This window comes from Podarcis liolepis (assembly GCF_965112155.1).
Source record: "Podarcis liolepis genome assembly, chromosome: 15".
NCBI classification, from domain to species: domain Eukaryota; kingdom Metazoa; phylum Chordata; class Lepidosauria; order Squamata; family Lacertidae; genus Podarcis; species Podarcis liolepis.
The window spans coordinates 701,152-722,315 of NC_139566.1; the positions used below are offsets into that span (position 1 = coordinate 701,152).

The 21,164-nt window shown below is 49.6% G+C and overlaps 2 protein-coding genes across 2 annotated transcripts in view; one reads left to right on the forward strand and one right to left on the reverse strand.

The window, feature by feature from the left end:
• Positions 1 to 21,164, reverse strand: part of LOC310694214 (zinc finger protein with KRAB and SCAN domains 3-like) — a 274,745-nt gene that overhangs the window by 163,274 nt on the left and 90,307 nt on the right. The gene's annotated exons all lie outside the window — the stretch shown is intronic.
• The window catches only part of LOC310694153 (sodium/potassium-transporting ATPase subunit alpha-2), a 48,848-nt gene that overhangs the window by 12,222 nt on the left and 15,462 nt on the right, over positions 1 to 21,164 (forward strand). The window contains exons 4-11 of the mRNA XM_083476967.1: positions 315 to 518; positions 6,027 to 6,140; positions 8,333 to 8,467; positions 10,512 to 10,629; positions 12,686 to 12,954; positions 14,271 to 14,469; positions 18,107 to 18,216; positions 18,922 to 19,056. Of these exons, the coding sequence (XP_083333093.1) occupies positions 315 to 518; positions 6,027 to 6,140; positions 8,333 to 8,467; positions 10,512 to 10,629; positions 12,686 to 12,954; positions 14,271 to 14,469; positions 18,107 to 18,216; positions 18,922 to 19,056 (1,284 nt within the window). The remainder of the gene's footprint in view (positions 1 to 314; positions 519 to 6,026; positions 6,141 to 8,332; positions 8,468 to 10,511; positions 10,630 to 12,685; positions 12,955 to 14,270; positions 14,470 to 18,106; positions 18,217 to 18,921; positions 19,057 to 21,164) is intronic.

Genomic DNA, 21,164 nt, shown 5'->3' on the forward strand with positions numbered 1-21,164 from the left:
GCCCTAAAGAATCCTGGGAAATATACAGTAGTTTGCCCTCTCACAGAACTACAATTCCCAGGATTCTGGGGTGAGGGGAACAATTTGCTTTAAGTGTTTATGCAGTCGATGCCTCTCGCTTGCTTGTAGAATGGAGACATTTTGTGTGTTTGGAGAAACCTCTGGATTTTGCATGGTTGGAAAGTCAACAGCTGCAGCCATTGGCCCCCAAGAAGTTGCCTACAAGGGAATGTGGCCCTTGGCCTCCCCCTGATTCCACCACACAGGTTAATATGCCCTCTCTTTTTTTCTTTCTTTGTCTCCTTCCATGCCAGGGCCTGACCAACACGCGGGCAGCAGAGATCCTGGCCAGGGATGGCCCCAACGCCTTGACCCCCCCTCCAACCACACCAGAGTGGGTCAAGTTCTGCCGCCAGCTCTTCGGGGGGTTTTCCATCCTGCTGTGGATCGGGGCCATTCTCTGCTTCCTGGCCTACAGCATCCAAGCGGCAATGGAGGATGAGCCGGCCAACGACAACGTAAGTCTTGTGGCCCCAAGACAGGCATCCCCAAACTCAGCCCTCCAGCTGTTTTGGGACCAGGGATGATGGGAATTGTAGTCCCAAAACAGCAGGAGTGCCAGCAGGTTTGGGGATGCCTGCCCCAAGAGGATAGAATCATAGAATCATAGAATCATAGAATCATAGAGTTGGAAGAGACCACAAGGACCATCGAGTCCAACCCCCTGCCAAGCAGGAAACACCATCAGAGCACTCCTGACATATGGTTGTCAAGCCTCTGCTTAAAGACCTCCAAAGTAGGAGACTCCACCACACTCCTTGGCAACAAATTCCACTGTCGAACAGCTCTTACTGTCAGGAAGTTCTTCCTAATGTTTAGGTGGAATCTTCTTTCTTGTAGTTTGGATCCATTGCTCCGTGTCCGCTTCTCTGGAGCAGCAGAAAACAACCTTTCTCCCTCCTCTATGTGACATCCTTTTATATATTTGAACATGGCTATCATATCACCCCTTAAATAGGATCCCAACCCGGGCTGGCAGCAGCTCTCCAGGGTTTCAGAGAAGGGACATTGCCAGCCCTACTTGGGAAAGAGGATTTTAGTCCTCATGGTTCTGTGTAAAAGGTTGAAATAGGAATGTAGGAAGCTGCCTTAGATTGCATCAGATAATTGGTCCATATAGACTAGTTCTGCCTACACTGACTGGCAGCAGCTCTCTGGGGTTTCAGGCAGGTGATGTTCACAGCAGCACCGGGATAATTATTAATTTATTTTACAAATCTTACACACCACTTGGTTTAAGAACAAAACAAAACTCAAAGCAGTTTTTTTAAAAAAATAAAACAGTAAAATTAGCAGTAAATAATAGTTAAAAGCAATTATTTAAAACATGCAAAAAACATTAAGATCAACAATAAGCTAAAAAAACCAGGTTAAAGCACATGTCAGCATCCCTACATATCTAGGCAGGCTTGCCTAACAAGAATGCAGAAGCAGTACAGGGAAGGCGCATGGATGGTGTCAAGAGGCAGGGAGTTCCAAAGTCTGGGTGCTGCCACACTAAAAGAGTGATTTCTTATGAATGCAGAGCTAGTGCAGATCAAAGCAGTTGCGTGAGCCCAGATGAGCTAAGGCAATATTGCAAACTGGTCCCAAATTGTTAAGGGCTTTGCATCCTATTAGTAACACCTCAAACTTTGCCCGGTATCACACATGTATCACGCAGGTCAGGATAAGGGCAGAGGTGCCCCCCCCTCACGGGTCAGACCCCCATAGGGCTGGGGTAGCCAGTGGGGTGCCCTCCGGAAGCGCCTGGACTCCAACAACCCCACGAGTCAACGGGGCCGTCGCCCAGGGAGGGGGAGGACAGTATCAGGAGTTGGCTGTCCAACAAGCTGCCTGAACTTGCAAGAAAAGCATTGGGTGGGGCTTAGGAGGCAACTAACCTGTGGCCTCCCAGGTGTCGCTCGACTCCAGCTCCCATCCCCATACCTGACCCCCTGGCCGTGTGGGCTGGGACTGGAGTCCACCCCTGACTTTGAGGGTCTCCACCTCTGGTTTTTAAGCAGAGCTCAGAGGGCCATCTGTCAGGGATTCTTTAGTTGTGATTCCTGCATATTTGGGGTTGGGCTGGATGACCTCTGAGCTCCCCTCCAATTCTACAATTTTATGATCATGCAGCTTAGCCTCAGAGATGTCTGGGATGGGACCCACAAGCTTAACATGAGTCCACAGGGTGATGCAGCAGGAGAAAAAGCTAACACTATTCTAGGCTGCATCCACAGAAGTCTAGTGTCCAGATTGTGTTACTTTTATTGTTGTCAGCTGCTCTGAGCCTGGCTTAGGCTGGGGAGGGTGGGATATAAATTTATTATTATTATTATTATTATTATTATTATTATTATTATTATTATCATTATCAAGGGAAGTAATAGGTAAAGGTAAAGGGACCCCTGACCGTTAGGTCCAGTCATGACCAACTCTGGGGTTGCGGCGCTCATCTCGCTTTACTGGCCAAGGGAGCCGGCATACAGCTTCTGGGTCATGTGGCCAGCAGGACTAAGCCGCTTCTGGCGAACCAGAGCAGCGCACGGAAACGCCGTTTACCTTCCCGCCAGAGCAGTACCTATTTATCTACTTGCACTTTGACGTGCTTTTGAACTGCTAGATTGGCAGGAACAGGGACCGAGCAGCGGGAGCTCACCCTGTTGCAGGGATTCGAACCGCTGACCTTCCAATTGGCAAGTCCAAGGCTCTGTGGTTTAACCCACAGCGCCACCCGTGTCCCAAGAGAAGTAATAGTGCCACTCTATTCTGCCTTGGTCAGACAAACACCTGGAATACTGTGTCCAGTTCTGGGCAGCACAATTTAAGAAGGATGTTGACAAGCTGGAAGGTGTGAGGAAGGGAGAACAAGGCTGGAAAATAAGCCTTATGAGGAACGGTTGAAGGAGCTGGGCATGTTTAGCCTGGAAAAGAGGAGACAGGAGAAAGGATAGCTTTGGGCCCCTTCCAACTCTCAGATTCCCGACCCTCCATGCACAGAGCAGCAGCTCAGTCACCAAGCTTTGGTATTTTGCTCTGTGTGGACAGCAGGCCTCAGAAACAGACAAAGGCTGCATTCGCTTGAGAATGTCCCTCCTGCCTTCTCAGCCAGGCAGAAGAGCGAGGGGCAAGGGGTTTTGATGCAAGCAGCGCCATGCGCCCAAAAGGTCTTGGTCTCCGTCCAGCACCTTGGGGTGGGGTTATCCCAGGACGGCTGGTCACTCCCTGGGTCATTCTAGAAGCCCCAGCCCACCTGCCATGGAGCAGCGGGGAGGGTTCATCCTGTCCCCAGGGCGGTATTTGCAGCCCTGCATGCCTGGCCCTGTGTAGGGTTACACTGTAAGACTTCCTGAACAGAAGGGGGGCCCAGGCAGGAGCCTCCAAAACAGAAGGCAGAGAATTTCACGCTGGGCAAGAACAACCGTGCTGCTGGGCCCCTCACTTCTTGTAGTTGTTGTTTAGTCATTTAGTCATGTCCGACTCTTGGTGACCCCCTGGATCAGAGCACGCCAGGCCCTCCTGTCTTCCACTGCCTCCTGCAGTTTGGTCAAACTCATGCTGGCAGCTTTGAGAACACCGTCCCACCATCTTGTCCTCTGTCGTCCCCTTCTTCTTGTGCCCTCCATCTTTCCCAACATCAGGGTCTTTTCCAGGGAGTCTTCTCTTCTCATGAGGTGGCCAAAGTCTTGGAGCCTCAGCTTCACGATCTGTCCTTCCAGTGAGCACTCAGGGCTGATTTCCTTCAGAATGGAGAGGTTGGATCTTCTTGCAGTCCATGGGACTCTCAAGAGTCTCCTCCAGCACCATAATTCAAAAGCATCAATTCTTTGGCGATCAGCCTTCTTTATGGTCCAGCTCTCACTTCCATACATCACTACTGGGAAAACCATGGCTTTTACTATACGGACCTTTGTTGGCAAGGTGATGTCTCTGCTTTTTAAGATGCTGTCTAGGTTTGTCATTGCTTTCCTCCCAAGAAGCAGGTGTCTTTTAATTTCATGACTGCTGTCACCAACTGCAGTGACCATGGAGCCCAAGAAAGTAAAATCTCTCACTGCCTCCATTTCTTCCCCTTCTATTTGCCAGGAGGTGGTGGGACCAGTGGCCATGATCTTCGTTTTTTTGATGTTGAGCTTCAGACCATATTTTGCGCTCTCCTCTTTCACCCTCATTCAAAGGTTCTTTAATTCCTCCTCACTTTCTGCCATCAAGGTTGTGTCATCTGCATATCTGAGGTTGTTGATATTTCTTCTGGCAATCTTAATTCCGTTTTGGGATTCATCCAGCCCTGCCTTTCGCATGATGAATTCTGCATATAAGTTAAATAAGCAGCGAGACAATATACAGCCTTGTCGTACTCCTTCCCCACACTTCTTAAATGGGACTAAATAATGCCCCAACCCTGAGTGGGACCTATTCACCCATTTCTACTGGGAGTCTTGGGTTTCTCCCACATCTCTCTCACTCTCTCTCCCCATCCTGCCCAGAAAACAGACTCCAAAATAGCCTTTAAAAATTAAGGTGGGTCTCCCAGTAATGTGAGAAGGGTCCCAGACCCGGCCAGAACATGGGGAATGAACCCTGAACTCGCCAGCAAACCCAATTGCGATTTATTGATGATATGAACATCAATGGGCCTTGCTATGAAATGGGAGTTGGGGGGCTGGCTGAGCGGTGGGTGTGCCCGCCTTTTCCCCCTTACAGAGAAGAAAGGGAAGCCGTCCATGTGCAGAGTGCCACTTTGCCACATGGTTCCCTTCCCCAAGGGGGGGGGGGGCAACGCTGCCCCTTTCTCGTGGAAAAACGAAAGAATGTTATTTATCATCATCATCATCCCACCTGTCTCCCAGGCTCAAGGCGGCTTGCACAAATTAAGGCAACACAGAGAAAATACTGTGCCATCAATGAGATATAAGCATGAAGAAGAATAGCAAAACGGAGGAAATAACAGGAATGGCAACAGGAGGGACATTCACGTTCCTTTAATTTGGTGGCATAATCTGAGGAGATACCTCTTGGTAGAAATGCTAAGAGGTCACTATGTCCTGCGCTGGGAGCACCAGAGAGTCCTGGAAATTCATTCCATTTGTATAAATTGTAAAGTCCCACCACACACAGGATAAAAACGTTATTGGTCTTCCATGCCTTTGGAAACCGGTTCCAGACATTTTGATAGCACAGAGATACCTGCAGGCCCTGAAAAGTCTTCCATTTTGTATTTTCAAAGTCATATTTTATTGTTAGGCAAGTTGCCCCAGAAACATGGCTGCAAGGGGGCCAGGTAAACCTTAAATTAATAGATGAACAAGCAGAAGAGGATCCTCGCCGTCCACCTTGGGCTGAGTCCGGCCGTTGGCCCAGCTAGCTTCGTATTTTCTACACCCACCGGCTGCAGCTGGTTTCTAACTTTCCCTCAGGAATTATTATTATTATTATTATTATTATTATTATTATTATTATTACACACCCTTTTCCCAGGCTGGGACTCAAGGCTTATGCAAATGAAAGCAGGTTTATCCAAAAAGCTAAAAGCATTTTCAGAGCCACACATTTGTGCGTGGGGAGCTCTTATCGCCAGCTTATTTCCTTTGAGAAAAATCCCCTTTTAAAAAGGAATAAAGGAAGGGAAAGGCTTCCTTCTTCCCTTCCTTCTGACAAGAAATTCCCTCAGCGGCTTAAGAGAGACTCCCCTCAGAAGCCATTTTGGGGTCCACTCTGTGGAAGATGGGAAAACACAGATGAAAGGGGCTTATTCCCTGAGGAATTCATTTATTTTATTCATTTCACGAAATTTATATATCTCTTGACTATATATATATATATATATATATATATATATATATATCACCTCAGTCACCTCCCATCCGTGAGAGAGAGAATCATGGAATAGTAAACTTGAAAGGGACCCCAAGGATCATCTAGTCTGTCTGTCATTTTGAGATTTGAGATTTCCACTGATGTTTTCTTCCTTCCTTCCTTCCCAGCTTTACTTGGGGGTGGTGCTGGCGGCCGTCGTCATCGTCACCGGCTGCTTCTCCTACTACCAGGAGGCCAAGAGCTCCAAAATCATGGACTCTTTCAAGAACATGGTGCCCCAGGTAAGAAGGCCCCGCCACGTGTCCCATGCGTTTATTTTCATAGAACGGTGGAGCTGGATGGGACCCCCAAGGATCATCTAGTCCACCCTCCTGAAATGTTCTTAAAAAAGAATTCTCCTCCCCCCACAACGTGGGACCAGGACTGCAGATGATCCCCTTCTCAATTCACACACTTAAGCAGCTTGATAGCAAATATCACATCCATCCCTTCCTTGGCCCTCCAGCTGCCAAATTTCTTTTCATGCCTCCCTTTTTTCATGTCTAGATATTGTATTTTGATATTTTCAGCACAAGGATGGCTTTAAAAATTGGTTGGAGACTAGAATAGGACCAGATCAATGGCTGCTAACGTACAACGGGCATTCTCCACTGCCCTCTTGTGGCTGAGACAAGTTTTACGTATTTACTTTTAAAAATGTGTTTGTTTTTTAATTAAAATATTGAAGCAGTTTGCACACACACAGAGAGAGAGAGAGAGAGAGAATATGATTTCCTATTGAAAGACCAGACAAACGCTAGAACACTAGCAGTGGTGAAGTTTTTATCGGTGGTTGCAAGAACCAATGATCCCTATCTTTAAGTCTGAACAAAATGCTTGTTTAACCTGGAGGTAGGCTGTCGGAATTGTGCATTGCTTTGTGATGATTTGTTGGGTCTCTTGACTATAATAAAGATTGATTGATTGATTGATTGATTGATTGATTGATTGATTTCAGGGCAAGTAAATCCCTCTGGTCAAGGCTGCCTCTTTTGTGCCACCTTCACTTCTTTCCAGGAATTATTGGTTTGTAATGATCATAGAATCATAGAAATGTATAATTGGAAGGAACTACGAGGGTCATCTGGTCCAACCCCCTGCAATTCAATGTGGGAATCTTTCACCCAATGTGGGGCTTGAACTCTCAACCCTGAAGAGTCCCATGCCCCACTGACTGAGCTAACCGTTGTTTTCATTTTATTTTGTGCTTTGTGTTCTCGTTTCGTATTTTTGTATTGTGAGCTGCCCTGTGATCTTCAGGTGAAGGGCAGCCTGCGAATTTAATAAATAATAATAAAAATAATAATTCAGCTTCTTTATTCTAAAGTGTCCTGGTTTTGCCACCTGGGAGGGCGGAGAAAGTCATTGCACGCTTCACGTTTTTGCAGGAATTTGTGTATAGGGGTTTTTTGGGGGGGGGGTTGCCCCTCCAGCAGATCTCATGCACATGCAGCCCACTGCCAAAATCAGCACCATCACTTTTGTGGCTTTTGTGACTTGTTCCCACAAAACATTTCTTCACAGTTTCTTCCTATCCATTCAAAGGGCCTTTGCTGCACAATACCAAATGTAAGAATTCACTGATCAATGTATCTGTGTCCTGGCTCACTGGGAAAACTCCAGAAATTCCTATAGACCTGTGAGCTCAGCTCCTCCGCAGCCCCTCTGCCTGAGTGAAAATCCCTGGCATCCTGATACCTGAGGGCCAGACAGGTAGCCAGTCCAGAAATCACAAACCCAGATGAAGACAAAAGGGTGGGATGAACTGGGCTGGGAAACAGGGAAATGTAAATATCTCTTTTGTTCCACTTGATGGGTGTTTGGTGGAGGGCAAGGGGAACCATGGGGCAGGGTCCAGGATGCTCAGATTACTGCCACTAGACTTCCCCTTTCATGGTGTAACCATGATGTATTAGTGATGTAGTTTGGGGGGTGTAACATGGGGGGTTAGCAGCTAATAAAAGTTGGGGTTCTCTTTTGTTCGGGGCTTCCACCTTGTTTCACCTGGTGGCAGGTGGGAGTCCTGTCTTGACAGTCTTCAATCAAGACCAAGCCGACTGGCTGCTGTTTTGCTCTGGTCTTCCTGACTGGTCTCCTTGTTTTTTGTCCAAGGGAGCCCTCAGATTTCTCTGTTAATAATGTTTTGTGCTTTTTAAATGTGCAAACTTGGGGGTCAAGTACAGGATGGAGGCAGCACCTTGAATGGCATTCACCTACAGCCCTGGTTCCCGATGTGGGGCACACCCCCCACAGTGAGGCAATTTGATTTTTAAAGGGAAGCAATTCAAGAATGAGTTATTCACAGTGAATGGGAGCTCACTTTTTGAATAATAAGAATTACATGTCAGGATTTTAGGGATGCTGAGGTGGGGTGTGGCCACAAAAAGGCTGGGAACCGCTGACCCACAGGATTGACACCGTCTTGTCCCCACAGCAAGCCCTGGTGATCCGGGAAGGGGAGAAGAACCAGATCAATGCGGAGAACGTGGTGGTCGGGGACCTGGTGGAGGTGAAAGGGGGAGACCGGGTTCCCGCGGACCTCAGAATCATCTCCTCGCATGGCTGCAAGGTGAGGGCGGCCGAGAGGGAAATGGCACAAGGGAAGACCCCATGGGGAATAAAAATCAATAATTTTTTTTAATTAAAAAAAATCAGATTTTTTAAAATTTAAATCAGATTTTTTAAATAAAATGCTTTCACAGGAAATTTTTTCTAAAGATCGTTTTCTATTTAAGTTGCATTATAGTTCAAAGGCAATTCATCAGGAAATAAGGATTTGTTTTAACTTTTTCATGTGTGCTAAAACTCAGTCTAAGGTTTACACACACACACACACACACACACACATATATATACACACAAGGCAGGACGTGGGTGGCGCTGTGGGTAAAAGCCTCAGCGCCTAGGGCTTGCCGATCGAAAGGTCGGCGGTTCAAATCCCCGCGACGGGGTGCGCTCCCACTGCTCGGTCCCAGCGCCTGCCAACCTAGCAGTTCGAAAGCACCCCCGGGTGCAAGTAGATAAATAGGGACCGCTTACTGGCAGGAAGGTAAACGGTGTTTCCGTGTGCTGCGCTGGCTCGCCAGATGCAGCTTGTCGCGCTGGCCACGTGACCCGGAAGTGTCTCCAGACAGCGCTGGCTCCCGGCCTCTAGAGTGAGATGAGCGCACAACCCTAGAGTCTGGCAAGACTGGCCCATACGGGCAGGGGTACCTTTACCTTTACCTTATATATATACAGTGGACGTTCAGGTTGTGAACTGCGCTCGCACGGGTTGTGGTTTGGTGCATGCACAACCACCGAAACCCAGAAGTACCATTCCGGTACTTCTGGGTTCGGCATGGTGCGCAACCTGAAAACATGGAACCTGAAGCATCTGTAACCTGAGGTATGACTGTATATATAATGTTTAACCACATCAGTTAACAAACATGGATACATATGCTATAATGTTATTATAATGTTATTATTGCTTTAGTTAAATAAATGGTCTAACTTGTTATTAAGGAAATGATTGGTTTTCTCCTTCCGATAAAGTACAGCAGAAAAGTTGTCTAAATATATGCAGTTAACTTCTTAAACCTCACAATAATTTCACAATTTTCTGTCTATGTATTTCTAATAGTATAACCAAATCAGTAATTTTTGTTATAACTGTAAAAACTACTCTGACAATTTATTATTCCAAAAATGAAACCTTCACCTGGTTGTAAATATTAAGATTATACCAACAAGAATGAGTCTTTCTGTAAAAAAGAAAAGAAATTAAATCAAGTCTTACTGACTAGTGATTTAAATCGTGATTTAAATTGATTTGATTTAAATCAAATCCACCTTGGAAGGCTGAGCAGAGAGGTGCAAAATATAGAATCAAAGAACTGTAGAGTTTGAAGTGAGACTCATCTAGTCCCATTCCCTGCAAAACGCTGAAATAAATTAAATCATCAAACCATCGATTCTAGCATGCATGGGGCCACGCAAATGATATAATTTGGCATCAGAATGATTGGCAATCGTAATTGTATTATAATTTGGCATTGTTATAATGAGGCTATTAGTGAATCATTGTAATTGAAAACTAATAATAATTATTATTCTATATAAAAAGAAAATAAATGCATATGTTGCCTCTCATGGAAGGAGGAGCAGGATATAAATCCAGTCGATAAATACCGTATTTTCCAGCGTATAAGACTACTGGGCATATAAGACGACCCCCCCCCCAACTTTCCCAGTTAAAATATAGAGTTTGGGATATACTCGCCGTATAAGACTACCCCTCTTCCAACGCACACCAAATAAAAATAAAAAAAAACCAGTCTCCAGTCCGGCTCGGAAATTTGCTCCACTTCCCAGTGGCCAGGGGTTTCTGGGGCCAATTTTCAAGCATATTTCTGCTTCATCTGTGTCCTCTGTTTTAATTTGCTGTCATTTTATCCTTTGGTGGGGAGTTGCTGCAGGAGCTGCTGCTGTAGCCGGCGTATAAAACAACCCCTGACTTTTGGGAAGATTTTCCTGGGTTAAAAAGTAGACTTATACACCAGAAAATACAGTATGTTAGGGAAAATACACAAAACCCCACATCATGCAGCTTTTTCTGTTGTCTCGGGCAGGTGGATAACTCCTCCCTGACGGGCGAGTCGGAACCACAGACCCGTTCTCCGGAGTTCACCCACGAGAACCCGCTGGAGACCCGGAACATCTGCTTCTTCTCCACCAACTGCGTGGAAGGTGAAAGGGCAAGGGGGTGGGGGGAGGAGGGGGCAAGGAAAAGCAGAGAACGGACCCACCTCACCCCCCCCCCAGGAAGGTCAGACCTGGGCATCATAATCTTTGCTGCCAGGCTGCAGGAATAGTTGCCTCCGCCGTCCCTGGGCATTCCCCATGACACGCTGAATTGAACCCAGACCCTGCCCAGCTTATTCATTCATTCATTCATCTATTCGTTTGCTAGTTCGTGTCAAAATTGACCCAATAGCAGAGTGGCAACATGTCAGAGGGTGTGTGCGTGTATGTGTGTACACGCGCACACACGCACACACACGTATGCAAATTTGATGAAGAAATTTACATATATATGTATACACACACCGTATTTTTCGCTCCACAAGACGCACCTCACCATAAGACACACCTAATTTTTAGAGGAGGTAAGCAAGAAAAAAAAAATATTCTGAATGAAACAGTGGGTGTATGATTTTTGTGGTTCATGCTGTGGCCATAGACATGTGATTTGACGGTGAGTTTGGGGCAGCCCAATGCAAAAATCCTGAGAATTCATGTGGATCCGTGCTTTGTAACCACATTTTTGCACCACTGCAGCCCCATGAAACAGTGGGTGCGTGTTTTTTTGGTGCAGGCTGTAGCCATGGACATGCTATGTGATCTGATGGTGAATTTCGGGTGACCCAATGTAAAAATCCTGAGGATCCATGGGCTTTTACCTCCCCCCTCCCAGGTAGCCTCCTTTATCGCTAGCCTCCCTTATCTCTCTCCCTTTCCCATCGATCAGCTGCTTCCTTTCAACACTCCCTTCCCTCTTGTTTGCCTTAGTGTCTTTTCCTTAGCTGGAGCAGTTTTTTGCTCCGCCTTTTCTTCTAATTTCTCTCCTCATTGCTTTAGTCTTCCTGTTTCCCCCCTTTGCAAGTTTGCTGTCTTTACCTCCCCCCTCCCAGGCAGCCTCCTTTATCTCTAGCCTTCCTTATCTCCCTCCCAATCAGCAAACAATCAGCGGCTTTGTTTCAACACCCTCTTCCTTCTTTCAAAAAAAAAAAGCATGATCTGCTTTTTGCCCCTGGGCAATTTGACTCCAGGGACCACGCATTCGCTCCATAAGACGCATAGACATTTCCCCTTACTTTTTAGGAGGAAAAAAGTGTGTCTTATGGAGTGAAAAATACGTGTGTGTGTGCGTGTGCGAGCGCAAATTTAATGAAGAAAGAAGTGAAAGAGAAACCAAGGAGGGGAAGGAATAAAAAATTAAATGGTGGGAGAGAAAGATCACCTCACATTTAAAATACAAGAACGATTGTTTGGGTGGTCTGAACATTCTTCCTTCCTGGCTGATATTCCCCACAGGATTTAGGTAGGTTTCAAACTTGATTCTGACACGTAGCATCAGAATCTCAGGTTTACCTGAGCAACCCAGGAACCAGGCATGCCCCAGAAAATAGGAATATAAAGAGAGTCTGGCTTCTGGGTCAGGCCAAAGGAGCCCATCCAGCCCAGGATCCTGTGCTCAGCGTGGCTGAGAAAAGGCCCCAAAGGGAGCCCTGCAAGCAGGATTCGATCACAGCAGAAATGAAAGAGAAACAAAGTTTTTAGGGAAGGGGAGTTTTAGTGTTTAGGGAAGTTTTTAATGATTGATGTTTTAATGTATTTTAATCTCTGCTGGAAGCTGCCCAGAGTAGCTGGGGAAACCCAGCCAGATGGGCAGGGTGCAAATAAATTATTATTATTATTATTATTATTATTATTATTACCCTCTTCCTTCTTGCGGTTTCCAGCAACTGGTATTCAGAAGCATCACTGCCTCTGATGGGAGAGGCAGAGTATAGCTAGCCCTCAGTACCCCCCTCCTCCTCCCTGAGTTTGTCCAATCCTCCTTTAAAGGATCCTGTGGCAGGGAGTTCCACAGTTTAACCATGTGCTGTGTGAAGGAGCCGTGGTGCCCGGATCCCAGGTTCGCCTGAGGAACACGGGTGCCAGGGACACCCCAGGAACCAGCAACCCCTCCCCGATTTGGAGGGAAAATAGACCTCTTCCCTTTCCCTCCCGTCCTGCGCAGGCACTGCCCGGGGCATAGTCATCTCGACCGGGGACCGGACGGTGATGGGCCGCATCGCCTCCCTGGCATCCGGCCTGGAGGTGGGCCGCACCCCCATCGCCATGGAGATTGAGCACTTCATCCGCATCATCACCGGGGTGGCCGTCTTCCTGGGCCTCTCCTTCTTCATCCTCTCCCTCATCCTGGGCTACACCTGGCTGGAGGGCGTCATCTTCCTCATTGGCATCATCGTGGCCAACGTCCCCGAAGGACTCCTGGCAACCGTCACGGTAGGCTCAGAACCATAGCTGTCAACTTTCAGATTTGAAAATAAGGGATCCGCAGCCTCTCCTGTCCCGGAGACAGTCTACGGGATATCTAACAATCCGGGATAGCAGCGGGAAACGGCGCTGGAATAAGGGAATTTCCCGCAAAAAAAGGGAAGGTTGACAGCTATGCTCAGAACTAGGTTCTGTGGGGGGCTGTGGAAAAGGAGGGCAACAATATACAGTGGTACCTTGCAGTAGCGAAGCTGCATGCTCCGCTACCAGGGATGGAGAGCAGGCCCGGGCATGGCTGGCACCCCCAGAGGGTGTGGTTGTGCCCAGGGGTGTGGCGCGTGCCCGGGGGTGTGGTATGCCACCTGCGAGGGCATGGCGCGCCGTCCACAGGGGCGTGGAGCATGTTCTGGGGGCATGGCGCCCAGAGTGGCTGGGGAAACTCAGCCAGATGGGCGGGGTATAAATAATAAATAATTATTATTTATTATTATGTCTGTGGGTGCGGGGCGCCTGGCACCCGGTGGGGTGTGGGGCGTGTGTTGGGGGGGCACTGCGATGGCACCCTACCAGAATAGTGGTGCCAGGGGCGGTCCACTCCCTCTGCACCCCTGTTCCTCTGCCAGTGGTACCTCGGTTTACGAACTTAATGCGTTCTGGAAGTCCGTTCTTAAACTGAAACCGTTCTTCAACTGAGGCACACTTTCCCTAATGAGGCCTCCCGCCACCAGTGCCATTCGACCGTTCGGATTCCATTCTTGGACCGAGGTAGAGTTCACAAACCGGGACACCACAGTCATGCCTCATGTTACGTCCGCTTCATGTTATGTTCTTTCAGGTTACGTTCCACGGCAACCCAGAAGTACCGGAAAGGGTTACTTCCAGGTTTCAACGCTTGCGTAGGCGCGCAAAATGGCATCACACAAATGTGCAGAAGTGGTGAATTGCAACCCGCATGTGCGCATATGCGCCACTGCGGGTTATGTTCTTTTCATTTTGTGAATGGACCTCTGGAACGGATCCCGTTCGCAACCAGAGGTAGCACTGTACTTCGGTTTTGTGGAGTTTGTAAACTGAATTGTTCTTATGCAGGACTGTTCTTAAACCGAGGTACCACTGTATCTGGAGGGCTGTAAAATGTGCCCTAATGTTCCCAGAATGGAGGCAGGATATGCTTCCAAAAACCAGTGGCTGGAAACCACAGGAGGGAAAAGGGCTTTGGTGCTCAGATCCCGCGTACGGGTTTCCCCAAAGGGCACCTGGTTGGCCACTGTGAAGACTCTCCCTTTTTTCAATCCTTGCTTGACCCTCTCCCCGCCGCCCGGCAGGTGTGCTTGACCCTGACCGCCAAGCGCATGGCCCGCAAGAACTGCCTGGTGAAGAACCTGGAGGCCGTGGAGACGCTGGGCTCCACCTCCACCATCTGCTCCGACAAGACGGGCACCCTCACCCAGAACCGCATGACCGTGGCCCACATGTGGTTCGACAACCAGATCCACGAGGCAGACACCACCGAGGACCAGTCCGGTGAGCGGGGGGCAGGGGGGAGGGCACATGGGGAAAGAGCTGCTGTTGGGAAGCAGGGTGGGAGAGGAGTTGGTCTGGGGTGCCCCCGTGACCCCCGCAGCTTTCAAATCAGGACTGAACCACTTTCCCTCCAGAGTGTCTGGAGGCGGTTGGAGGATGGATAGTGGCTAATGGATTGAGGTTGAATCCTGGCAAGACAGAAGCACTGTTTTTGGGGGACAGGAGGCGGGCAGGTGTGGAGGATTCCCTGGTCCTGAATGGGGCAACTGTGCCCCTGAAGGACCAGGTGCGCAGCCTGGGAGTCATTTTGGACTCACAGTTGTCCATGGAGGTGCAGGTCCATTCTGTGTCCAGGGCAGATGTCTACGAGCTCCACCTGGTACGCAGGCTGAGACCCTATCTGCCTGCGGACTGTCTGGCCAGAGTGGTGCATGCTCTGGTTATCTCCCGCTTGGACTGCTGCAATGCGCTCTATGTGGGGCTACCTTTGAAGGTGACTCGGAAACTGCAACTAATCCAGAATGTGGCAGCCAGACTGGTGACTGGGGGCGGCCGCAGAGATCACATAACACCGGTCTTGAAAGACATACATTGGCTCCCAGTATGTTTCCAAGCACAATTCAAAGTGTTGGCGCTGACCTTGAATCCCTAAACGGCCGCAAAGGCCCAGTAGACCTGGAGGAGCGTCTCCACCCCCATCGTTCTGCCCGGACACTGACGTCCAGATCCGAGGGCCTTCTGGCGGTTCCCTCCCTGCGAGAAGCGAGGTTGCAGGGAACCAGGCAGAGGGCCTTCTCGGTGGTAGTGCCCGCCCTGTGGAACGCCCTCCCAGCAGATGTCAAAGAGATAAACAGCTATCAGACTTTTAGAAGACATCTGAAGGCAGCCCTGTTTAGGGAAGCTTTTAATGTTCAATAGGTTATTGTATTTTAGTGTTTTGTTGGAAGCCGCCCAGAGTGGCTGGGGAAGCCCAGCCAGGTGGGCGGGGTATAAATAATAAGTCGTTGTTGTTGTTGTTGTTGTTCCCCCTGCCCCACCTCACAGGCACCTAGGAATCCAATAACAACAGTCTAAAACACAGGATGTTCTCTTCCTCCCCCCGCAGGTTAACTCAAATATTTATGGGGGGGGGGGATGCTGGCAACCAGGCAGCCCCATCCATCCCATGCTCCCGCTTTGGGGCATAGCTGTCAATGTTTTCCATTTTTTAAGGGAAATTCCCTTATTCCAAATAGGATTCCTTGCAAGAAAAGGGAAAAGTTGGCAGCTATGCTTTGGGGGCTCATTGTTACCACCTGTCTGAGGACCCTGTTATGTAGTGTAGTTTCACCCTGGGCCAACAGGGGGATACTGTATATAGTTTTCACTCAGGTCTGTAGATAGTTTTCACTCAGGTCCGCGGCAGTTATTTTAGGCGGGAACTCTGGGCTGTTGTGGTTACAATGTTGACAGCCGGCTCCCTATAAATAGAGGCCGGCTGAGCTGTTCGCTGTCAGTTCTACTCCAGCTTACCAGAATAAAGAGCTACTTGAAGAAATCGCTGTGCCGGCTGCTATGTCAACCCACGACTTAACACTGGCGACGAGGGTGGGATAGATGGACATCAGAGCACAGCCAGATGCGGCCAGCCTCTGAACTGAGCTGAATCACTGAGCTGAATCACAGAGCGAAATCACTGAGCGAAATCACTGGACAGAACCAATTCAGAGCTGACTGTTCTGGCTAGAGCACTGTGTTCCATCCATCGCCCTTCATGCCGGCATCGGAATCATGGCTTCACTTGTGCCTCTACCGCCGTTTGCGCCAGCCTCTGAATCATGGGACTCCTACCTCGCTCGGTTCGACTGCTACCTCCAAGCCAACGAGCTGACAGCAGTATCAAAGGTTCGGAAGCGGGGCCTATTCCTCAGCCTCTGTGGGCCTGAGGTGTTTGAGACGACCTGAGCATTGGTTGCGCCTGAAGCAGTCCAGGCAACACCATGGGACACGATCCAAGAGAAGCTCCGCAACCACTACGCACCAAAGCCGTCCGAGATTGCTGCCCGCCATGCGTTCTACCACCGGAACCAGGCAGAGGGGGAGTCAATCAACAACTACACCACTGCCCTGCGACAGGCTGCAATGCACTGTGAGTTCCGAGACTTAGACGATGCCCTGATGGATCGAATCGTCTGCGGGGTCCGGGACATCCATCTGCAACGGCGCCTCCTAGCCAAGCCAGACCTCACGCTACAGAAAGCCATTGAGGAGGCTGTGGCCTCAGAAGCTGCTGAACGCTCCGCCCAGGAGATCCGCAAGTCCAGCAGCCCGCGTCTGGCTAGGGAGCCAGTTCCGGTGCATCATGAAGAGGCCAGCAGTGAGGAGGCATCCTCCAGTGAAGACGATGACGTGCACCAGACAAAGCGGGAGCGCAGGAAGTTCCAACAGAAGTCCAAGGGCCAACCGGAATGTGCTGGCTGCGGAGGCAACCATTCCCGTGCCAAGTGTCGATTCAGAGACGCCATCTGTAGGAAGTGTTCCAGAAGGGGCCACATCGCTAAGGTCTGCCGATCGGCTCCGTCTGACACCCCTCCCCACACTCAGGTCACCGCTCGACCGGCTACACCCAGACTTTGCCGTGGCTGAACCCCCAGGCTGTGCCAACGCACCACGGTCATTTGTCCCAGGAAACCAGGTCTTTGCCCGGAACTATGTGGGGGACATCCCTTGGGTGCCAGCCACAGTAGTGGGAGTCACTGGACCTCGCTCGTACCAGGTGGCACTCGAAGACGGACGCTTGTGGCGACGGCACATAGACCAGCTTAGGCGCAGGGTTGGGGACTTGGACACTACCGAGGTGCCCCCAACTGCGCTTGCGGCTCCAGAAGAGACACGTACAGATGGCGAGGCCCCACCTACACCTCCCTCGCAAACTGCCAGCGTGGAGCCGAACCAAGCCGTTTCAGAACAGACTCAGACCACTCCACTTGCGGAGGCTCCACTCACAGCAGCGGATCCAGGGGAGTTGGTTCCAACGCCACCTAGGGTCGCACCACAGCCTCAGCGAGAACTGTGTGGCCCTCCGGACTTGGCTACCAGTCCCCGGCGGTCTGGCAGAGTTTCCAAGCGCCCAACTTATTTAAAGGACTATGTTGTTGGACAGGTATCACTGTTGGTCTAAGTATGGGAAATGTAACCGATATGCTTTTGTGCTTAATTGAACCATTACGCGTAGTGCTGTATATAAGGAAACCATTACGATTGTAACTAACGCCTTATCTCGGTGGGGAGGGGTGTTATGTAGTGTAGTTTCACCCTGGGCCAACAGGGGGATACTGTATATAGTTTTCACTCAGGTCTGTAGATAGTTTTCACTCAGGTCCGCGGCAGTTATTTTAGGCGGGAACTCTGGGCTGTTGTGGTTACAATGTTGACAGCCGGCTGCCTATAAATACAGGCCGGCTGAGCTGTTCGCTGTCAGTTCTACACCAGCTTACCAGAATAAAGAGCTACTTGAAGAAATCGCTGTGCCGGCTGCTATGTCAACCCACGACTTAACAGACCCAATGGTACCTGCTCACAGTATCAGCCCCCCTCCATTGCCATAATTCACTGTTCAAATAGCTCTGACCCCCCACCCCCGGTTCTCTCCCCCCAGGAGCCACGTTTGACAAGCGCTCGGCCACGTGGACGGCCCTGGCCCGGATCGCCGGACTCTGCAACCGGGCCGTCTTCAGAGCAGGGCAGGACAAGATCCCCATCTCTAAGGTACAGGGGGGCAGCAGAGGGAGGTCGGATTCAGCCTCCAGAAAGCCTGGGAGGAACTCGGTGGCCCCCGCAAGGCAGGGCTGGACCGATTGTTAAACCACCCTGGGAATTGTAGCTCTGGGGTCTCATCTTCCGTTCCAAGATGGCAGTGCGTTCAGACGCTGCGGCTCTGAGCTCCGTGTAATCTCACTGTATACAAGTTGTAAAGTATTTCCATTTCAATTTATTTCACTTTCCTAATGGCTCTCTGCACCCTGAATGAACTACAGTTCCCAGAGATTCTTTGCAGAAAGCCATGACTTGCTAAAGTGGTATCATAGTGCTTTACATGTGAATGTGGCCCTACAGTTCCCAGAGTTTCCTGGGAAGAAAAGTTGGCTGTTGAGCCACTCTGGGAATTGTAGCACTGGGAGGTGGAATGGGGGGGTGGTTTCTTAATGACTCTCTTCACCCTTAACAAACTACAGTTCCCAGGATTCTTTGGAGGAAGCCATAAACTGTTTAAAGTGAGATGGTAGCTCTTTACGTGAGTGGTGCAGATGGGGCTAAGACCCCACCGACCCCTTACTTACCCTCTTGTTTCAAATTGCACCGCTGCATGTGGAGCCAACAGAGGACACTTCCCTCCAAGCCACCTTGTGGGGGGCAGCAGACTTCCTCCCCTGACCCCCTTCCTTCCTTCCTTCGCCCCTCTCTCTCCGCCAGAGGGACACGGCTGGTGACGCCTCAGAGTCCGCCCTCCTGAAATGCATCGAGCTCTCCTGTGGTTCCGTCAAGAAGATGCGCGACAGGAACCCCAAAGTGACGGAGATCCCTTTCAACTCCACCAACAAATACCAGGTTGGACATGTTTGTGTGTGTGTGGCAGTGGTGGTGCAGTGGTTAGAGCATGGGTAGGCAAACTAAGGCCCAGGGGCCGGATCCAGCCCAATCGCCTTCTCAATCCAGCCCATGGATGGTCTGGGAATCAGCGTGTTTTTACATGGGTATAATGTGCCCTTTTATTTAAAATGCATCTCTGGGTTATTTGTGGGGCATAGGAATTCATTCATTTCCCCCCAAAAAAATATAGCCCAGCCCCCCACAAGGTCTGAGTGTCTGAAAAAGTTTGCTGGGTTAGAGTGTTAGGCCAGGACTTGGGGGAGATGCGGGTTCGAATCCCCCTTGGCCATGAAGCTCACTGGTTTGTGACCTTGGGGGGGGCAGCCCCCGCCTCTCTCAGCCTAACCTACCTCACACTGGACACATGGGGGTGGGTGGGGGGCTGTCACAGTCTCCATATCCTTGGGGCTACAGGTGGTTTTCACAGTTTCCCAATTTTATTGTGTCTGCCCCTGTTATTATACTGCTGGGTATCGGCATTTTTTAATTAGGAAACCCCCTAAGCCACTGCAGGGACATTGGACGGAACAGCATTTTAAAAAATGAAGTTTGTAAGTGAATAAAGCAAGTCTTTGCTTCGCCTTGGAGCTCAGAGGGGTCAGTCCCCAAAGGCAGAGACTAGGAAGAACTCCCTGAAACAAGATCAGAATAATGACGCCCCTTTTTCAAACTGGGATTTCTCCCCTTAACTCTTGCCTGAATCTGTTCATTCAACCAAGTGCTATGAGTGAAATGGCTGTGAGGGTCCGCTAGAGGGGGCCAGAGCTCGGCTTAATGGCAGGGGGGGTCAGGGCCATCAAAAAGACCCCCCCCTTTGCAATCTTCAGTCCACACATGCATTTCCGTCTCCTGGATTCAGCTGAGGTGGCTTTCCTTGCACAGCCGCCACCTCTGAAGCCAGGAGGAAGCCGGGTTCTCCTCACTGGGCTTTTAAGAGCCACTGAGAGCTGCGTTTTCACTCTGGGAAAACTCTGTGCTCAAAGGAAGTCAGATTATCCTCCCCCAGGGCCAGGGCCTTCTCAGTGGTGGCTCCGACCTGGTGGAATGCTCTGTCCCAGGAGACCAGGGCCCTGCAGGATTTATGCTCCTTCCGCAGGGCCTGTAAGGCAGAGCTATTCCACCTGGCTTTCAGTTTGAACTTAGCCTGATCTTTTCTTCCCCTTCCTTCCCTTTTTATGAAGATTACCCGCTCTGGGATCCCACAGCTAATTCTCCCCTGGTCTCCTCCCTGGCCCAAATAGGACTAATTTAGCCAGCTAGCCCTGGTGATCATCAAATGTTTATTGGATGGATTTCCCCACTAAATTTATTTTTGAATCCTGAATTTATTGTTATTCACGTTTTATACTGTATTTTATGCTGTTTTTTGTTGCATCAATTAAGTGTTTTAAATTTGTTGTTAGCCGCCCTGAGCCCGGTTTTCTGAACCCGGAAGGGCAGGGTATAAATAAAAATGTATTTATTATTTATTAAAATGCTGAAGTGCAGCAGGAGCACAGGCACATATTTCACGGCAGCGACAAAAGGCACCACAGACGCCGTCCAAAGGAGTTCTGCTAGTTGTCTGTCCCCTGTGTGACAGAAGAGTGTTGCTGCTCCCACGCAGAGGGGCGGCAGACACCCTCTTGCTTTTGACTTTCAGGCATCTCCCAAATGCCATTTTTGGCCAGCAGGCCTGTCCGAGCCTCTCTTTTTGACCACTCATTTTACCGATTGTTTTGTACTGTTTTTAACTCTGCATAGCGCCCTAATATTTCAGTACAGTCCTACCTCGGGTTACAGATGCTTCAGGTTGCGCGTTTTTGGGATACGGACGCGTTGAAACCCGGAAGTATCAGAACGGGTTGCTTCCGGGTTTCGGCGCTTGCACATGCGCAGAATCACTAAATTGTGCTTTGAACATGCACAGAAGCGCTGAATCGCAACCCGCACAAGCGCAGATGCGGCGCTGTGGGTTGCGGACGTGCCTCCCGCATGGATCACGTCCGCAAGCCGAGCGTCCACTGTATATAAACAGTGGCATAGAAATCCTTTTACAAATAAAAGTTGGTTTTATTCAGGAACCC